The 21,645-nt window shown below is 39.6% G+C and overlaps 1 protein-coding gene across 1 annotated transcript in view; it reads left to right on the forward strand.

Annotated features, from left to right (window-relative positions):
• Window positions 1-5,658, forward strand: part of traf4a (tnf receptor-associated factor 4a) — a 34,447-nt gene extending 28,789 nt beyond the window's left edge. Inside the window, exons 5-7 of the mRNA XM_026924738.3 lie at window positions 120-281; window positions 1,618-1,773; window positions 3,334-5,658. Coding sequence (XP_026780539.1) covers window positions 120-281; window positions 1,618-1,773; window positions 3,334-3,966 — 951 coding nt within the window. The 3' untranslated portion in view covers window positions 3,967-5,658. The remainder of the gene's footprint in view (window positions 1-119; window positions 282-1,617; window positions 1,774-3,333) is intronic.
• Window positions 5,659-21,645: the final 15,987 nt, after the last annotated feature.

Here is a 21,645-nt window from a genome sequence, read left to right on the forward strand (position 1 = left end):
GGTTGGGTTCATAGTTCAAAGCTTCAATTAAAACCAGATGAAGCATCTGTGAAGGGTTTTTTCTTTTACTTTGTCCCTTTTTGACTCTTTCTCATGCCTTTTATGTGTTTCTCTTTCAGAATCACCAGGGCATTTGTCCCCAGGAGAGTGTGTACTGTGAGAACAAGTGTGGAGCGAGGATGATGAGGAGACTCCTGGCCCAGCACACCATGGCCGAGTGTCCCAAACGCACACAGCCATGCAAGTACTGTGGCAAAGAGTTTGTCTATGACACCATTCAGGTCAGTTTCATGCTGCAACCATGAACCACTCCAAATTGTCACGTCTCTAATCTGAGATAACTTTTCTTTTTATTTCTGTGAGTAGCTGCCTTCAGTGAGCCATACCGCCATGTCATACTCTCATACAAGACAATTCTCAGGTGTTTACAATGGCGAGGTGGTGCAGTGTAAGTGGTGTATATATGTTTGTGTGTTAGTTAATGGAATGGAACAGTGGTGTCTCAGTGGTGTATGAATAGGGGCAAAGGCTCCAAAGAGTGGGATGGCAGGAGGCTTGTGCCTGGATGAACAGGGGCATTCATGGTAGAGCTGAGTTTGGTGCCAGTGAGTCACAGCTTGAGCTGGCCCAGTCTCTATGCCTGACACCTGCATCACACACATTCCTCTGTTTACACACACTACCCTCACAGAGGTTCACGCAATAACTTTCTGGTGCTTTCTGGTGCATTCATCTATATTATACCATATCACTGATGAACTCTTCATTCAGATTGGTCAGAAGCTGTTGATTTTCTGAGACTTTTCTATAACAGCAGCTCTGACAGTTGTTCAGGCTGCAAGGTGAATCACAGGTTTATATCAGTGCGCTTGTTCAATGATCATTTCTATAGTAACATCTAATTCACAGTGACTTGTATGAAGGACCATCCACATATTTTAAGGTTAAAATATCATTAACAGATAATAATGTATAATTCTGAAAGGAGAGTTTTGTTTAACATTTATGGAAAGAGTTTCCAGTGTTAGTGTTTTTGTACCATTCAGTAAGATTTCTGACACCTGAAAATCTCCGTGAAGGAGGACTTTGTGCTTTCCATGACAAGCTGATTTTGTCTTATTTATTTGAAGAGAGTGAAAAAAGGAGAAACCTGTCAGTGTTTATAGCTGCTATAATGTAAAGTGATAATAGAAACTAACTTGTTTCACGGACATTCCACAACATTAGGTGTGACTACAAATAGATTAAAAGTATGACATGTCATTCTTTAATAAATAAAATGTAATTTTTGGAAATTTGCTGTGGTATAAAAGGAACAAAGCACTTCAGACTCTTTGTGTTTTATTCCTTGCATAAATAGTTAGATCAGATTTCCATTTAATACTTTTTCTTCAAATCCATGGATCAGTTTTGTCCTCTGTATTTGCTATATAGGAGTGAAGTTGTAAATAACATCATGTTTAGCAAGTCACACTCCAGAATATCGGTGACTATTAAACTTTTAAAGAAACCTTGCTTGTTTTACTTCCACACCCTTGCTTAAGGGAACTATTGCTTAATGAATGCTAAAATTGAGACTCAATGTAAAGGTCAGGTGCTGTGCCTTCTTTTTCATAGAATCATCAGTACCACTGCCCACGTTTCCCAGTTCAATGCCCGAACCAGTGCGGTGCCCCCAACATCGCCCGTGAAGATCTCGCAACCCATGTGAAGGAAAGCTGCGGCAGTGCGTTAGTGCTCTGTCCCTTTAAAGAAGCTGGATGCAAGCATCGAGTGAGTCTCACTTCCCTTAATGAACTTTTTAGTCCACTACACTACAGTTAAGTTTTAGTCCACTTGGGACACTACAATTAACATTTTGGGATTTTGCCTAGATGATTAAAAAACAGAAGAACAACAATTATGAGAGCTGTCTCCTAGCTCTGTAACTGACAGCACATTTTGGTCTATTTTTAAACTGGATGTAAATCTTGTTAAGAAAAAAGAGCCACAAGGCCCTGAAAGAATTAGGGCTTTACCTTTACAGCTCAACTCAGTTTTTACAGTATGAGTTGAGAAGGCTGAACACAGAGCAATGCAGTTAAAGTGACTCAGCATTACCTTCCCAGCACTGAAGGGAAAACACCCAAGGACAATTATACACAAATGTACACAGATTTATATAGATGGTTCACAAAAGTGTAATCCTTAGTTCTGAAGCTAGTCACATTAAATTGTTCATAATGCTGTTCATGCCCAGATTTTCCCTCTACCTGTACTGTTCAGCTGTACTGCCATGCCATCCTGTCCAAATTCTAATTCTAAATTTAATTTATTTATTTTCATTTATCAAATCCCACAAAGCTTATTAAGGACAAGCAGTGGTGTTTGTGTTTAATAAGCAGTGGTGCAGTTACTTTAGGTAAAACATTTAAAGTCATACATAGCTAGGTTCATTATTATAAACTCAAAATGCCCCTGTGCAATTTCAGAATGTAGTTGGAAACCTCTCTGAAGTTTATTCCATGCGTGGCTGTAAGGGCTGCATTTCCCTGCTCAGAATTAACCTTAACATACCATTAACATACACTGAGCATGATTAAGTGCTGACGTTGTAGGCACTGGCATTCCAGTGTAAGACGGGTGATATATGAAGGCAATTTATGGGAAATAATTTTACGAATTGGATCATACTATAGTACTATATCCAAATACTTTTTATGTGTTTATGTACTATAAATTATATCTCCATTGTCAAAAATCAAGTGGTAACGATGTTCTATGTTTTCTTTACTGGAGAGTAAAGAGAGTAAACTTTCAATTAATAAAAACAGTTGCATTATTTTCTTAATTTGACAACTCATAATAGTGAATTAAATTCATTTGTGCATACAGTTAAATGTCAACTCACTAGAAATACAGTTTATTCTAGACACTAAAAAACGTTTTACATTTTTTCAGGCTTTTTAACTGCAAACAGTCCACATGAGTGCCTGGTTTTGGAATCTTTAGTCTGACAACAGTGGGATGAGCCAATTCTTTCTTGTTTTTGCTGGCTTGGTTTTCTCCCCTTTCCAGTGCACCTGTGGCTTTTTATTTGGATACTAGATGCACTCTTTGCACTTCATTTTTGACTACATACAGGTTATTTGCATAAACTGAATTGTTCACCTCGAAAATCGAATTAAGCATCGGTGTAACCAGAGTGTGAATACCTTTCGTGCCTGCATATTAAAGTAACTCTTGCACTTATCTCATTGGCTCTGAATATAGCCCAAAAAAGTGCTGTGCAATACTTTTTACTATTCATATTCTATTACCCCTGTCCACTGACGAATGCTGTCTCACTTGCAGTGCCCAAAGCTGGTGATTGGCCGACACCTGGAGGAAACCACCAAGTCCCACCTGACCATGATGTGCAACCTGGTAGGCCGCCAACGGCAGGAGATCGCCGAGCTGCGGCGGGATCTAGAGGAGCTGTCAGTCAGCCATGATGGTGTACTCATCTGGAAGCTGAGCGACTACTCACGCAAGTTACAGGAAGCCAAAATGCACAGCAACCATGAGTTCTTCAGTCCACCTTTCTACACACACCGCTATGGCTACAAGCTGCAGGCATCCGCTTTCCTCAATGGCAATGGTAGCGGCGAAGGTTCGCATCTCTCCGTATACATCCGTGTGCTGCCTGGTGAATATGACAACCTTCTTGAGTGGCCCTTTTCCTACAAGGTTACCTTCTCCATTCTGGACCAGAGTGATCCATCACTCTCCAAACCACAGCACATCACTGAGACATTCAACCCAGACCCAAACTGGAAGAACTTCCAAAAACCCAGCAGCAGCCGCAGCTCACTGGACGAAAGCGCACTAGGCTTTGGCTACCCCAAGTTTGTCTCACATGAGGAGATCCGCAAGAGGAACTACATCCGTGACAATGCTATCTTCCTCAAGGCCTCCATTGAGATCCCACAAAAGATCATGGCTTGAGAGCTTGAAAGCTTGAAATCTTGGACCAACACATTATTGACTTCATGTGTAGATCCATTGTTCCTCCACCTGAAGTATGCTGAAGGAAGAACCTTCAGGAACTCCAGGAAAAAAAGATTTAGAGTTCATCTGTCTGATCTGCTGGCTAGCCCATGGTGAAGCATAGGAAAGTTAATGTTTTGCTCCACAAAACCAGCATGTTACGTTTGTTTTTATAGGTTTGGTTTTCCAGTGCTTTTTCCTTGCAACACAAGCCTCTGAACTTTCAACAGTGCCTAGAAATTTTCAGTTAAAGTTTCATTTAAAAAAAAAAGTGATTTAAGACACCTTATAGTGGGGTGTAAAAGGTTATATGTAGCCTTTGCACTTTGAGAATGTTTGAATGCTATGTGGGGAACAAGGCACCACTGTTCTAAATACACAGCAGGTGACAAAACTTGTGGGGTCTGGGCTAGGAATTCAGTGTACACACTCGAGCTTGCCTTTTGTTTACACACTCTCTCCCAGTGATGGTCCTTCAACAGAAACTCAGCAGCAGGGTCAGTGGCACACACTTTTCTCATTTGCTTAGTTTGAAGTTAACTAACAGCAGCTGTGAAGTGAACATGCCTCACTTAGTCACCTCCTGTCATTTGAGGTCTTTCCAGACTCAGCTTTTAGTTTAGTACATCGTGCCAGAGTGTCAGGTTGAATTTTACTGTTAAAAGAATGCTCTGGAATTGTGATAAGCACCCTGTCTTCTTGAGTGTAAGGACAATGCAGTGATGGAAGAACTTGTTTACATGCTATAGGTCTATAAGTGTTGGAAGAGGGGGCCGTGTACTAGAAGCTAGCAGTGAATACTTAACATTGCATACCACATACTATGTACTGTAACCTGCACTTACGAAACCTCTTTTGATTGAGTGGTTTTTGCAGAGGGCAGACTATCATGTGGAAACAAAATTCTTTGTGTGAATGAAATGTGGGGAAAACCTGGTTGCGTATGTGTTCTAAACCTGGAGATGGGACCTCCAGACTTTCTACCCTTCTCTTTGTCTTACTCTGCTGGTCACTGGCAACTGAGAGAGACTACAAGGGACTCCAAAGTATGTTGTTCCTCAAATGGACAGGTGCTCCATTTTGCCTTTGCAGCTTGCAGATTTGAAGAAGTGCATCTCCAAATGTCTGAGGAAGACGAGCTTTGTGCAATATGGCAGCCAGTTCTCAGACTGCAGACCAGGAAGGCTCAGTCCATAATATGTGAATACTAATGAGAGACATACGGATGCATATTTGTACGTTCGCTTTCTCATGTTCCTACTCTTCATGAAAAGTCCTGATTACACCACACTGTTATACCAGCTAATGTTGTCAAAATAACATTACGAAAATGTGGGGAAAAGTTTTTCAAGATTCTGTATTTTACAATGTATATCAAAACATTTTATACAACACTTTTGGAGTGACAAAAAGGGAGCTGTTCTTGGACATTTTTTGACCCTTTCTTAGTTTCAGTCTCTCTGAAATTTGCTCCATTGTTTTGGTCTGCATTGGATTTTTTTGTTGTGTATTCTGTCTGTACTAAAAGTTCTTAAAAAGTATTTATTTTAAGCCATTGCATAGGCTCGATATGCACACTGGTGCAGATGTTTTTATATGTTAATTAATGATTGCTTGTCATTTTCCCCTTGAAATAAAATGATGACTGTAGCAACTGTGTTTGCTTGGGTTGCTTTGTGTGTTACTGTGCGATCTCTGCCCTTGGAATAATTTACAGAAAATACTTTTCTGTGGTTGGTGCTGTACAAGTTTCTGTCACGTGGGAATTTGATGGCCCACTATTTATATGCCTGCCTATCACAAATATTTACTGTTCACATCCATCACTTCCTACTTGGTTTCGGCTACACAGTAAACACAGAGTGCATACCTGCAGCAGAGGACAACACAATAACTTTGAATACAAGGAATTTCTTGAAGCAACATTTGTCTCCTATCCTATTCATAATGACCTTACTGTGTTTTACTAAAAAAAATAAAAACTACAGTAAGCCCATTCAGTTGTATTGACTCTTTGCTTGTACTGAAATTCTGCTTGTCAGCATTTTGCAGCAGTGGCTGCGTTTTCACAGTTCCCCTGCATGAGATTTCTCATTCTCACTTTATTTCATACCCACCTGTGCCAGGCACTCATGAGTGTGTGCACGCCAAGTCTGCATGGCTTTTCCTCACAACAATAACTAGCAAAGTAGCACCACGCGCTACAATTTCTTCATCCCCAAACTTCCCTCCTTCTCTGCTTTAAAAACCCAGAGAGATGGAGGGAGAGGAAATGAGGCAGACACGTGTTCCACTTTGATGTTGTTCCAGTGGTTTTTTTTTTTCGGCACCATGAGCGTGGGGGTTTGTAGAAAAGGGGGAGGAAATACTTCCTCAGATTTCCCCCCAGGAGAAAAGCCGTTGCTCTGCTTAAAGTGTCCAAAGCAGACTTTTTGGGCTTAACTAAAGCACAGCCTTTGAAGAGTATGCTGAAACTTCTGAGAAACAGCTATGAATTAACTGCAAATTCATGTTTACAAGAGAATGATGACTCTGAGAGTCATTCATGTTAGTAAGCCTCTCCCTGAGCTGTCTCAGTTTGCAGAGGCAGCCTTAAAAAGTTGCATGGTTATTTAAAGCTACGTGTTATAATCCAAAGACAGAGCAAAGTTTCCTGGCATGGTGGCTTTGTGCTCCTCTGCGGCAGAAAAAATAGTAACCTCTAATTACACATTAGCTCATATGTGTTTCCCAGTGGGAGTGGAGGAATCATATGTGGCTCCTGTTTCAGCCTTACATTCATTGGCTGAACCCAGGCAGCTCCCTACTCCCTGTGTACATTCATCACATATGGTATGAAATATGGGCTTCTACACTCTATGTAGTTCATTAATTAATTAATTTTAATCAGTAAGTCACCAACACTCCCTCACACTCCCTCTTTGTTCCTCATAGGTAAGGGTATGTGAGGAAAACCCTGGCAAATAGGAATTTTCCCAACGATCTGAGGGATCTGAGGGAAGTGTGTTGGACAGCCAGCACAGCGGACTTTGTTTCTTCATACTCGCTTCAAAAGCTGTGTGTATTTGTAGTGGTGCCATGCTGCTGTCGGTCACGTCTGAAGTTAAACAAAGCATACACTGGGATCAGGGACAGAGAGAGATCTGCTGACTCGCTCTTCTCTCCCACAGATTACTGAAAACCTTATCAAAGGCAAATGTCCAGCACTAATAAAATGTTCTTTAAAGACTTTTCTTACCAATAATGAATGGTCAGATTGTTTTTATTAGCACTCCCTGCTAGTAATACATTATTGCAGCAATGTCTCACAGTGTATCACAGTTATCATGCTAAAACTATAGACCCTAGCTTTAGGTCTATGTGACAGCACTGAACTTTTGCATTATGTGAGACATTTGGAGCATTGTGCTCCAAACCACATATATTTCCCTCCCTGCTTACTCATTGGAACTCCTCTCATATTGATTTGCAAATTATGCACCTTCTTAAAACCTTCATTTCAATTTTATTTGTATAGCACTTTTAACAGTAGACAATGTCACAACGCAGCTTCTTAGAAATCTGAATGTAGATTTAGATCCCTAAAGCCAGAGGTGACAGTGGCAAATAAAAACTCCCTGAGACGACATGAGGAAGAAACCTAACTCAAAAAGGAACTCATCCTCTTCTGGGTGACACCCAGATTAAAAATCATTACAGTATACACTTGCGGAAAGGATAAAGGATAAGTACAGTGTGTTGAGTATAAGCATATTGTGAGTAAGAGTCCTGGGATAAACACAAGCCAAGTTTTTATTAATACAAGTCTAATCTTAACATCACTAACACATAACCTTAACTTAAGATGTATTATGTGCTGGTGTTTTAAATGGAATGCTAAGATGCTAATGTTGAGAGTAGTTTAAAATGATCCACGTACATTGGCATTCTGAGATGGAAAGCTACCTGTCTTCTGAATGATTTTCCACATTCCTCCTCCTCCCCTTCTTTGACTCACTTGCTTGGACAGCCTGTAGTTAGCATGCCTGTGAGAGTTCCCACCAGTTTATGAGTCACCAAACATCAGACCAAGAAACCAAGAACACCACTGTTTCAAGGCAGTAGACAATCACCAGGTATCCACTATAACATCAATAACATCAAGTTAGCAGGAAATATTTTTAGGTAATGCTTTCGTTGTAATGATGGAACACTAGTTATAGATAATATGATGTCCCAGATAATTTAGTTCAGCTTTTCTGCAGCCACCTTGCTGTGCTCTCCACTGAGTGAACGCTATTGCCTGTAAAATGCACTCTCACTCTTGCGTCGCTGTAGCACTGATGAACGTGCCTTTCCATACTGAACAGAAAGCCATTTTTCTCAAGCCAGGAAAGTGTGGCTCAGTGCACGTGTGAGGTCAGCAAGGACAGTTTTTGCCCTTTGAGCAGTGAATTATGGCCCAATGCAGAGATGAAAAATGGAGCTATATTCAGAGTAAACAGAAATAGTGTGGCTGGCCTCCATGGCTCACATCACATTCCTGTTTGCTTTTGTGGCTGGGTTTGTCCCAGCTTTTGTGCGCTGTATAAAATGAATCAGCCGTGCACACAGGCAGTGGTATTGCAATGTATATGTATTATAATGATTAAAAAATAACTGCCTTAATAAATGTATAAATAAATAAATAATAAATGTAGTTATATTTTTATTAAACATTAAAGTTTCATATAAAAAGTCTAAATTTAAAGGGTTGACACTGATAACGAAGGAATTTGTTAAATGTAGTCCTGTAGTTAGCTTTTAGTTCTGCCTCTTAGTCTCAGTTTCAGTATTTTTTCGTACACTTTTCTAGCCACAGCTCTCAGGATTTTGAAGGTTGCAATCTTCCATGTTTACACTTCCATGTTTACAGACTTACATCTATTTTAAGATATTTAAAATATAGTTTTAAAAAAGGAAAAGTTCCAATCTTTAAAAGTTTTTAAAGAGATTTGATTGAAATGGTTAGCAGGAAACTAATCAGTATCAGCATGGTTGGTCATTTTCAACGTCAATCATTTGGCCTCTTTTTTCTGAAAGTAGGTGGTCCTTAGTTATGTTTCATAACAAAACCTAGAGGTCTCGCCTTTTAGCACAACTGAATCTTAATTCTCCAGTGTTGGCTTGTATTGTTCATATTTATGGAGTTAATATTTTAACTCCCAGTGCTCTGGCTTCAGCTATGGAGTGACTGCATGGCTACTGAGACAGAGAGGCTTGTAATCAGTCGTGATGAGGTGAAAAGGGGTATGCATCAGAAACTTTCACAAGGACACAGAGACATACTCCACCAAAGTCCAACTAGATGCGTAACCCTCTAGTTGACTGCCATGTGACAACCATGAAAATTGCATCAAGCTGCATATTACTGATGGGCAGTTACCTGTTATTTAATCTAAACTGTCTAGATTAAATAATAGCACTCGGGCTCTTTTTTTCCATACTCATTGTATAACTAGATTTTATGGACTAACACTGATGTCATGGGCACCAGAGAGAGAATTTCTCACAGCTTGCTGTATATACCATTTCAGTAAAATAGTTACAGTGGTCTTTACTTGTACAATCGTATGATCTTTCCGGTCAGAGCCCATGCTGACAGTGCTGCTGTTTCTACCTCTGTATTTTTCCCCCAGTGCCCTCCAGTGTTTCAGGGGGCACAGTCGTGGCAATCAAAAAAAAAAAAAAAAAAAAAAGACACGAAGGGAGGAAAGAAACAAAGAAAGAAAGAACCCCCTTAGACCACGCTCACTTTTAGTTTAAATTCGAATACAGAGTATTTTATTCTGAATATTTGAAGCATTAAACAGATTCACATAGTGGAGTTGCATTATACCACTATTCAATTCAATTCAATTTTATTTGTTTAGTTCTTTTAACAATAGTCTTTGTCACAAAGCAGATTTACAGAAATATGTAAATTCAGGATATAAATTTTAAACTTATTCATTTATAAATTTATCCCTAATGAGCAAATCAGAGGCAACTATCTTGCACGCTTTTAAATACGGGTAGTCTGTAAAGCAATGCAGATCAGTAGGTTGTGTGTCTGCTAGACACATGGGGGGTGATGTGTAATGAGATTTGTCTCCCTCAGAAAGCCACATGCTGTTTTTTTTTACTTAAGCAACTCCTAAGTGAATTTCCTCAAGTGTCATTTGGTTATATTACATATTTAAATTTATACATAATTTTTCTCTGTGACACTTTAGCAAGCGGAAGAGGCAGGTAACAAAGGAGATGGAGTAAAGAGTAAAGTGTGCTCTGCCACAAGAAAAGTATATCTGACAGTTTTGACCTTGTGGGAACATTTGGCTATTCCCCATGAGGGAAAAAAAAGAGACTAAAAGTGCCAGAAGATTTCCATTTGATTCCTGTAGCTGAGATTAGCATTAAATGTAGGTCTGGGCATAGCATTAATTAGCTACATTAATAATTATGTCAGGGGAAGAGATGTGTGAGTGTGTGTGTGTGTGTGTGTGTGTGTGTGTGCGCGTGTGTGTTTGTGGTGGGGGATGCTCAGCACCACCCACTGCCAGTGCAGTCTGGTTTTCCCACATCTGCAGAAAGGCTTAAATATCACTTCTTCCTCCTCAAACATCTGCCACTGGCACCAGAGCTTTGCATAATCCTCAGCTGCTGTGCTGTGCAGTGAGCAGTGCAGTGAGCAGTGCAGTGAGCAGTGCAGTGAGCAGTGCCGGAGCACCTGTGGGGAAGGAGTTAGGAAGTCAAGGGTGACAAAAGTAAAGCTTATTACAAAGAACAAAGTAAGGAGAGAAATTCATTCCCCTCATCACATCAAAGGAAAACACACACACACACACACACACTATTCCAACCCAGTACTGCTAACAGTAGGTTGAGATAATGGGTTATGCCCATTGATGGTCATTATAATGGAGACAGGCACTAAACACACCCACTGTGGCACACCAGACTATGTAGTGCGCTAGTATGCGGTTTGGTAACATGCCCCGGTTCCCACCTTGACTTTCAGGTGTGCTGAGTCACAGAGTTTCTGCCCCGCGGCTCAGCCAATCAGCGCGGTCTGACATGAAAACTAGCCAACAGGGAAAAGCGGGTAGGAGCGGTTGCTAGGATGAGGACGCGCGGTTCCATTTTGCTCGGCCCTGATTGGTCGATTCCACGCTGAGGGAACGGAATTCCGCCAATTGAAAACAATTAGTGTTTTGTTACCGAGCTGTTGCGTCACGAGACTGACTTCAGTAAAAGCAAAAGCAGGGGGGTTCACTAGTTATCTCTGTAGGTAAAAATCAGACAGGCTCTGGAGCCTCCATTCTGCATATGAGTGTGCTATTCTTATCCCTCTGATAGACCTGGTTTAGCTTTGATATGGATTAGTAAGAATATTTAGGCTTTTCTTTAAAGAGTTTGTGTTATTGTTAGTGCTTGTTTAACTGTGTCTCTATAAATGTCTCTAGCCTGCAGCAGATCAGTATAAAAACACAGGGTTCAGGCTTGATTGAGATTCATAAAGAACAAAGAAATAAACCCAAATGATGAAATCTAAATTTAGGCCCTTCTGCTCATGAAAAGCACATAGCCTTATTCACATGCGTCACTACAACCACATAGAAGTAAGTGTGTCAATATAGACTGCATATTTTATTGGATGGAAGCCACATTATAAACCCACTCGGTTCTAAGAAGTAAAACATTAATAAAGTACTCCTTTGATTTAAGACTGTTTAATGCCACACAATTACTTCAGTGACTATAACTAGTACTGGGTTTAACTCAATTACAACAAACAATGCATTTTACAAGATTCATTTTTTTTAAAAGTTAGGCTACAGAAAGACTTTCCATTTCATGTCCCTCCTATAAAAAAAGTACCTTTTTAAAAAGGTGAAAAATCACTTTGCACACTACAGTTTTTTTCCACAGCTTTTTTTCTCCAATACATTTTAACCCATTTACCTTTGCATTTGTGCTGTATGCATGTTTTGGCTGTTTTCAGTTCTATCATAAAGTAGGTTTACGTGTCACTTCCTCTGTCTTAAACCCTTAAGAGTCCTTATTATTGTTTAGATGAACATTATAATTCAGTAACTACCATGAATTGTTCACTAACTACTGTACAGCTAACCAGGAAATTATTAGTATTCAAATTTGTGGATCATATAGAGTGCAGTTGATACAGCATGTAAGGCTCTTGATCTTGAGTCAGGTTACTGTCTGTGCTGTCAGGTTACACGCTCCCCCCGTGTCTGCATGGGCTTCTGCTGGATTCTCTGGTTTCCTCCCACCTTCCGAAAACTATGCGTGTAGGTGGGTAGGCTCCAGATCCACCACACCCATGACCAGGATAGAGCAGTTACTGAAGATGAATGAATGAATGTAGGGTTAAGGTTAAAGTCAGGGTTAGGGGTTAGGGGTGGACAGTTATAGTACCACCTCGTTTGCCTGGTACATTTCTAAGACACAATGGCAAATACATCAGCTTTTTGTCTACTAAATCTAAAATGTGATGATTTCTCTTTTTTTCTTTTTTCCCCCTTAGCAAAAAGCAAAAAGTGGTGAGTGAGCTGGAAAGCTGTCAAGTTAGTTGTTTTGAAAAGTTTTATGTTACTGCCTGTCTACTGAGCCACAGGCATAAGCCTAAATAAAAAGCTCACATGCAATCTTACCCTGGGTCTGCTGTGTTTCTGAGAAACAAACCGACATTTGGCCTCACTTAACACGATGGATACAATTTAATTTATTCATAAATTGCCCATAGGAGCATTTACACAAGACATTTGGTATTCAGAAACATGTTCTTATACTAAAAGAGCTCCTGAGATTGTGTAAATTTACATATAAAGAGCAGTGGCTGCTCCTCCATAAGGGCAGATGGGGCAGAACCCACCATATATATCAGCTGTTCTAAAAAAATTTTTTTAATCTTCATGATGTCTTCGTTCAGAACGCGATACAATTGAAATTCTGTTAATTACCTCTTGTAAAAATGATTGAAAAAAAGTTGCTATTTGACAGATACACGACAATTTTCCATTGATTTTCTTGTCTTTCTAGATGCTGCGCAATGGTGGGGCAGCACACACACTGCCCCACATCACTTCCAGAGTGTTGCACCTAGTGGTCAAAAATGGGCACTGCAACAAGCTCTGATAGAGGCCCATTGGGACATGAATCATGCTGTGCCATGCAAATAGGACAGTTAGTGACAGGTTTGCCAGGGACACCTTTTTATGTTTAAAAAACTCAGCAGCTGCCAAGATCTTGTCTTATAGCAAATAATCAGAATTAAATTTTACATAGCTTACATTTCTGCAAACAAAGCAAAATGTATGTGCAGATAGTGTGTCCATATTGTGCAGAATAATTTCTAATGTATGGTACATTGCAAAGATTGGGAGAAGGAAAGGGGGATTATGGAGTAGATGTCCAAACATCAGAAACGCACCTGCTCTGTTGAACACAGTTGAAAAAAGATATGTCTAAAACTGCTCAGAATGGGCTGATAGACTATGCTGGATTACTATATGTTGTCAACTCTCAACTGCCTATTATGGGGTAAAAAAATCAACTAGGTAGTAGTCTATATCCCTTTATATGTCATTATTCATGTTCTGCCCCAACAAAATTTTAAATTTTAAATATGGATTATGTTGCAAATTTAAATAGCTTATTTAGCCCAGTCACTTCTTATTAATGGCATTAATTAAAGAAAGATTAAATAATAAAAAAAATTTAAAAAATTAAAGAAAACAAAACATGACAAATCGATGAATTAAGACAAATTTAAATGCAGCCATATAAAACATATGCAGCAATATAGAAAGAGGACGGGCTGGTCTGTGCAATGGCTCGACTGGCATTAGGCTACTGGAAGATTTAACGTACAACACATTTAGGAGGATGTGAATATTTAAAGACTGGTGTGTTTTTCTTTGGGATAATGAAAACTGGCTTATAAATATGCTCTGTTTGCTACTGCAACTAGTAGTGGAGGCGGATGCAAGTGCAGATAATTTATTGTGGAAAGTTCAGCCAAAACAAACCAAACAGCAAAAACAAGAATCATTAACATTAACTATGGATACAAGGTGAGAAACATACAGACTATAAGTGAGACCGTGGCACATTCAATAACAAGCAACAGCTACAACAGTGAGACACAGAAAAACTAGAACTTAAATAGTGGTAACTATTTAACATCGTATAACAAGACAGGTGAGAGTGATTAGATAACATGTGACCAGATCATGTGACATGCAGGGGATGACTAGATTAGATTCAACTTTATTTTCATTGTACAGAGTGCAAGTATAGAGCCAATGAAATGCAATTTTTCGCATATCACAGCTTGCTAGGAAGCTAGGGTCAGAGCGCGGGGTCAGCAGTGATATGGCGTCCCGGAGCAGATGTGGTTAAGGGCCTTGCTCAGGTGCCCAACAGCAGCAGCTTGACAGTGCTGGGGCTTGAACCCCCGACCTTCTGATCAGTAACCATTCAGCCACCACTGCCCTATTCAGCCACCACCACATGCAGGGGCTCATAGATAGTGTAGTTCGGTGGCACCATAACAGAACCCCCCCCCTTAAAATCTGGCTCCCGAACCGCATAACATGAGGGGTCCTGGACAACCAGGTGAAATGTCCCTTCTGCTGGTGGGGACCCTTAGGCTGATGAGGTCCTTAGGGAGTACTACCCTTAGTGGAGCAGGGAGCAGATGTGAAGTCCCCTGCTGAACAGTGAGGAGGATGCAGAGCAGAGCAACAGCCACTGAGAGCAGAGCAACAGCCACCACAAAGCATGCGGGGTGAGCGAAGCCAGAGGGGGGAGCGACGTCCTCCGCAAAGCCAGAGGGGGGAGCGACGTCCTCCGCAAAGCCAGAGGGGGGAGCGACGTCCTCCGCAAAGCCAGAGGGGGGGAGCGACGTTCTCCATGAAGCCAGAGGGGGGAGCAATGTTCTCTGTGAAGCCAGAGGGGGAGCGACATCCTCAGCGGAGCAATGTCCTCAGCGGAGCAAGGAGGCGGAGTAATGTCTGAAGTGGAGCAGGGAGATGGAGTGACACCTATAGCGTAGCTGCGAGCCCTAATAGCATCCTCTGCAGGGTAGAGGGGCACATCCTGAGGGGAGGACCCTGTAACCAACTGCGAGTCACTGAAACAGTAAAGAACATGACTCACATCTCAAACTTAAACATATCTGCCCCAGTCAGAATTGCTTGGAGCCTGCAGTAGTGGTCTATTCTGAAAATATTGTAAATAAACTGTAAGTATAAAGTTCTGTTTGATTATTTGCATTCATTTCTGAAAGTTTTTTTATAAGTCTGGCTAGCTAGCTGTCACTTCCTTCTTCAGCTAGCAGCTTAGCGACTTCTTGGGATGAAATGGCAGACACAAGTCTTTTGATGCTCATACTTATGAGGAAAATTGACAAAAAGGCAGACCAATATTATAATTCAAAACTCAGGGAGCGAAAAAGCTGTCCTTTTAGCTGTCTTGGTACAATAAAATCGATTGGATGTGTTTGTTATTAGTCTTAGATTATGTAGAGTATCCACCATATAACTCTCTGTGAATTACTGTAAAACCAATAAAGTGAGAACGAGCACATTTATATAAACCTACTGTTCTTGTTAAATGTGTTTGTGCTTCCTCTATTTTAATAATCACCAGCTGCCACTGGTGCATTGGTGCGTGAGTGGGCAAAGTGCACGAGAGGCAGAAGAGCACATTGGTGTGAGAGAATTCTGACAGACAGTCATTGAGACACTTAAAAAAAAGTTTCTGTGTGATGTGCTTGTTGACCATGATCGCCTGAGTACAGTGTGGATATCTTTTTTGTTTTTGTTGTTTTTTATGTCAAATCATTCTCCTTTCACCAAAATAATTCACACCTAATTCACCTTTTCTGTAATTTGTCTCCAGATTTTAGCTATTTCAGGTGCTGTTACACTGGTAAATAATATTTTTAATGGTGTAGTCATGAGTCAAAATAACTTCCAGTTTATGTATGTATGTATGTGTGTGTGTATATATATATATATATATATATATATATATATATATATATATATACACACATACATACATACATAAACGCACACACACACACACACACACACACATATATACAGTATATATGTATACTGTATATAAACTTTATTTTCAATAAAGTAATATATCATAATACATAATACATCAATACAATAATGTTAGATAGCTTTGTTGTTCCCTGTATAACTTCCATAAGTGTCAGATACAGTACATACAGTCTGTGAGTAATTGAATGTGAGTTGCAGGGAGGACACTGGATATTAATTGCATTAGGCTACCAGGCCCCGACAATAACAGTCCTGGGGAGACACAACCTCCCATTACAGTGCTAACAACCCACATAAACCCACAGTGTCACAGACTATAATTAGGCAGCAGAATTAATGTCACAATCACAGGATTGCAATTAGGCTAATCTGCTGGCCTGATGTCATGCTCATTGAAAGAGAAAGTCCTATTAATGCAGGAGAGTCTGTACTTAATTTGATCGTATCGACACAGTCGCCAAGTCTGTACTGGAATGGTGTTAAAATTTGTGAAAACTTCTACACATATTATAATACTCACTGTTGTTAACACTCCTGCAGCTAGTTTGGATTGTTTATTCTTTTACAACATGTACAGTTGAGGCCTAAAGTTTACATATCCCCAGGCTAAAAGCATTTCATGTTACCATACATTTCTTTTGGCAAGTCAATTAGGGCATTTACTTTGTTCACATCTGGGTCATTTTAAAACATTTCTTTCAGCTTTAATTCACTATATCAGAATTCTATTGGGTCAAAACCATACATACACCAAGTTGACTGTCTCTTTAAACAGTCTGGAAGATTCCAGAAATTGAGGTAATTACTTTTAGAGGCTTCTGATTGGCCGATTGTCATAATTAGGAGTTAACTGGAGTACACCTGGAAAAGGGCCTACCTTTAGAGCCAATGCCTTTTTGCCCTTGATACCATGGCAAAATCCTAGCAACTCAGCCAAGACCTCAGAAAAAATGTGGACTTCAACTAGTGTGGTTCCTCAAATATCTGTATAAATAGTTGTATGCTAATTTAAAAACCTTGGGACCACACAGACATCGCATCATTCAGGAAAGGGGCACAAATGAACTCCCAGGGATGAACGAACATTGGTCCAAAAGGTGCTTTTATAAGAACCCTAAGACAACAACTAAGGAACTTGGAGGCACTAGGTATTAAAGAATGTACACTCACTGTCCACTTTAATAGGAAGACCTGTACACCTGCTCATTTATCAAACATCATTTTCTTCTAACCTCTCTGATCAACAAGGCATTTCCACCCACAGAACTGTCGCTGACTCAATGTTTTTTGTTTTTTTCTGTGTTCCATTCTGTGTAAACTCTAGAGACTGTTGTGTGTGAAAATCCCAGGAGATCAGCTGTTTCTGAAATACTCAAACCAGCCCATCTGGCACCAACAACCATGCCACAGTTAAAGTCACAGCAATCACACTTTTTCTCCATTCTGATGTTTAATGTGAATATTAACTGAAGCTCTTGACCTGTATCTGCAAGATTTTATGCATTGTGCTGCTGCCACATGATTGGTTGATTGGATAACTGCATAAATGCTCAGGTCTAAATGCCTTCCTGGTGTTGTATTGATATGGTATTTTACTGGTGTACATGGTGTAACTGAAAGGCCAGCCATAGTTTCTACATAATCAGAAAGCTGCCTGTGAATACAGTAAATAAAATCTATGGGGTAGATTCTTCGGTACTTGTTGATCCAGAGCAGCCATGTCATTTGAACACACACAGACTCTTGACTACTGAGTTATTGATGAAGTTTTCTTGTTTGGCCTGAATGTGATGAAAGCGCTACACAAAAAGAGACTGAAGTATTTGGTAGAGTAATATGAGATAATATGAATGGTTCGATTTAGGATAGCTCATGTGTGGGAATCATGTTTCTCCCTGGGAGACGTGGATGATGTGAATGTGGAGAAGGGACAGCAGGTCATATCCCAGCCTTGACTCTTTCTCACAGTGTGTGTGTGTGTGTTTGTGTGTGTGTGTAAATCTCACTGAAAGACAGAGCACATCTGGAACTGTAGCCACAGAGCACAGACAGGCGTCATTCCCTTACACACACACACACACACACACACACACACACACACACACACACACACACACACAAAGAATAAGGTTGTCTGGTGGCACTAAATCCAGAATGTAGCCTGTGTGTCTATTAAGTCTCTTTTACCCATTATCTATAAAAGACCTTGTGTTTAGGAGATTCTCCTTGGAACATGTCCATATATTTCAATAAACAATGTGGTTACAATAAACAAGTGGAAATGATCAGAAAGCATTGTAGTCTTTCTACATTAGTAACACATGTTGCATACAACAATACGAAAAGGCCCTTTGCAAAGTAAGTCCTTCAGATCTATAGTAGAGGTTTTCTGTGGAATAAGTGAACTCGATCTCTTTTCTGTCCCAAGAACATGTGAACTGTTCACAACTTTTCTACACAATTTTAACTCATGTTTGGGAGCAAGTCGAGTTAGACTGTTTCAATTGAACTTGCATTCATAGCTATATGAACATGTGTTTTGAATACAGCCAAGCTCACACCATTGTTTTGAGTGACAAGCCCAAATCTTTCCCAAATAATTTTGGATCCATAATTACAGATTTGATTTGCTGTACAGGCGAGGTGCCATTTTGAGAAGAGTAATAATTACTGCCAAGAAAATTGGACACTGATTTCTATTTTGGGACAAAAGACAAGAAGCTGATGTTACTTTTGGTCTGTCAATGGCGGCTTTGATCTGACATAAATCTGATGACTGGAACTGAAACAGCTTCCAGCAGAAATCCAAGAGGCTTTGAATAAGAGCCCGTAAAGAAGCAAACCAAGAAAAAGGTGGTAGGGGCAAGAAGGAAGTCGGCAAAACATTTTATACGAATTTGACAAATGTTTTAGCCAAAGCAACATACAAGTGAGGAAGAATCCAATCCAAGCTTCTAAATAAGCAGTTGAGGTTTAAGGATCTCACTGAAAAGGATTTTCAGACATCTTCCATTTTCAAAGAAATAAAATGCAAAAGAACAACAAATATATCTTTTCAAACAGTCTCTCAGGATAAACACAGCACAAAGGGGTCATGAGAAAACAGAAATGCCCCATCTATGAGGAGCTTTAAATTACTGCTGATCCCCTGCTCCCAGCATTTACTGGCTGACTATCACTGCATAGGAGCTTCAGCAATGCATGCTGGGTTGGGGGCTGGGGTTCAGCCATCACCAGAATGTCTCTCACTTCCTGCTGGGGCTCGGTGTATACAGTGTCAAGTTTCACCATATGGAGCACATTATCCTCCACACTGACAAAAACACACCCAAACTCAATGTCCCACCAAGCTTTTTTTTTTTTTGTCTTAGTGGCTTTGTGTTGTTTTCTGTGCAAAGAGGGAATAAATTCAGTAGCTTGTGTGGCAGGAAAGGACAAAGCTTTATCCATGACATGCAATTAATTTAGTCAACAGATTTATGTTACTACTATGTTACTTATGTTACTAATATTACTACTAAAGACTGTTTATTTGTGTTATAGCAGTGATGCTACAAGCCACCACAATAATATTAATTATTATAATATTTGCTGGGAAAAAAAGTATGTTATGTATTAAAATTGCAATTTAATAGCAACATTATTTAAATATACAAATAGGGGAAAATGGGGATGATTGTAACAAGTTTTGTCTCAGCACCTGTAACACTTTTTGTGTTAGCTCTCTCAAATTTAGATACAAAGCTCCCACATTTGTCTACTACAAATAGCAGTCATTCCAAACTCTGTTATAATATCTCAGTCTTCATGAACTGATGTCAGATACAAGGAGTTCCACTGATAATAATGGACAAGAAGCAAAAATTTAGCCCACACTATACAGTTTGCATTAGAAAAACCTTAAAGAAGTTATGAAATGAAAGAACAACTGTGACTGTCAATCAATATATGTGTGTGTGTATGTGTGTGTGTGTGTGTGTGTGTTTGACTATGAAATCACTTCTCACTTCCGATGCATCAAATATTGATGCCTGGGCAGAAGCCTTTAGAATCACTGCATGCATGCCGAATGGTCTCTTTGGCTTCACTGTCTTGACGTGCTCTTTGATCTTTTTTTTTTTTTTTTTAAATCAGTCTAAGCCAATTTGCTTCTTCTCTCCAACACAAAAGACAAACACATTTACTTAGCAGATGAACCTTGTGCTTTAAAGGTTTGACACAAAAAAGTGAATAACTACAGTCCATAATAAACAATGTTCTTTATGTATATGCATAGGGCGATAATATTATTAATTATAATATTTATCAGTAAAAATCATTTTACTGGTTGTTTGTGTAAGTCTCTTCATTTTCTTTATATCACTACCAGCTATGCCTCTCAATTACCTCCCCAAGGCCCTTGAAAAATCTCTCCACATTTAAATGGTTAAAGCTTGCAGCTCGCTCCAGACTTGGTGCATCCTCGCTTCCCATGGCCAGGTTGGGATGCCTGAGAACCAGTCAGGACCAATCAAGTTTAAGGGTATACTCCACTGCAAATGACCTAAAAATGTAGAATAAAAAAGTAACATGGAAGACAGAATGGGCCTTGGACACAGATCTGTCTGATTTCCCCTGTCTGACTGTTTTCAAGATGTCTGCAGGCACACCTCTGTCTGTCTTCCATTTCCACTGTGTATACTTTTAGGCACGCTGAAAAATAAAATAAAATTAAAACATATTTTCTTTTCATCATCATTGGGTGTTGGTTGTAACACTGTGTTCAAATGGAAAATTAAACTTACAAGGTTTCTCTACAGCCTAAATGTAATTAACTAGACAATCTAAATAGTTATTTAGACTTGTATTTGAGCCATGAGACTAATGTTGAGAAATGTTGAGAAAAACGCTAGACATGTTTTTGGCTATTGGCTAATTTTGTGCTTTTGGACAACCAACTCACAACCTTCTAATCACTAGCACAGACCCTGAACTGCTGAACTGCCACCATGCAGCCTTCCTGAAAAATCAGCTTTCTCACCACTGAGAATGAAAAACACTGATTTATGACTTGCTCAGTGTCATATTATGCAACAGTTGTGTAAAATTCAGTATTGGGTAATAGAGAAAGAATACAACACAACTGGGACAATAATCAATGATGGGGAGGTGTGATGAACATTGACATGAAGTGGAGTTACTGTTAAGTGTTTTATTCCTCTTATATCATAGCAATGTTTCAATGCTAACAATGTTCTATTTATTAAAGAATGTTGTAGCTTTTATCCATTACGGTCACATTTAATGTTATGGAATATCCGCAAAACAAGTTACTTACTCTTATCACTTATGTTATAGCAGCTACAGACAGTCATTCCCACATCAGGGGAAAAGATTGTCCACAAAGCCCTCTGCAGTGGCGGAAAGAGAACAAAACACTCTGACTTGAGTAAAAGTACTATTACTGTAGTAATAAACCACTTAAGTAAAAGTAGTGATCAAGAAAATTACTCAAGCAAGAGTAAAGTCATGTGGTGAAAAACTACTTGAGGAATTT

The sequence above is a fragment of the Pangasianodon hypophthalmus genome, chromosome 14 (assembly GCF_027358585.1).
Source record: "Pangasianodon hypophthalmus isolate fPanHyp1 chromosome 14, fPanHyp1.pri, whole genome shotgun sequence".
Lineage (NCBI taxonomy): Eukaryota > Metazoa > Chordata > Actinopteri > Siluriformes > Pangasiidae > Pangasianodon > Pangasianodon hypophthalmus.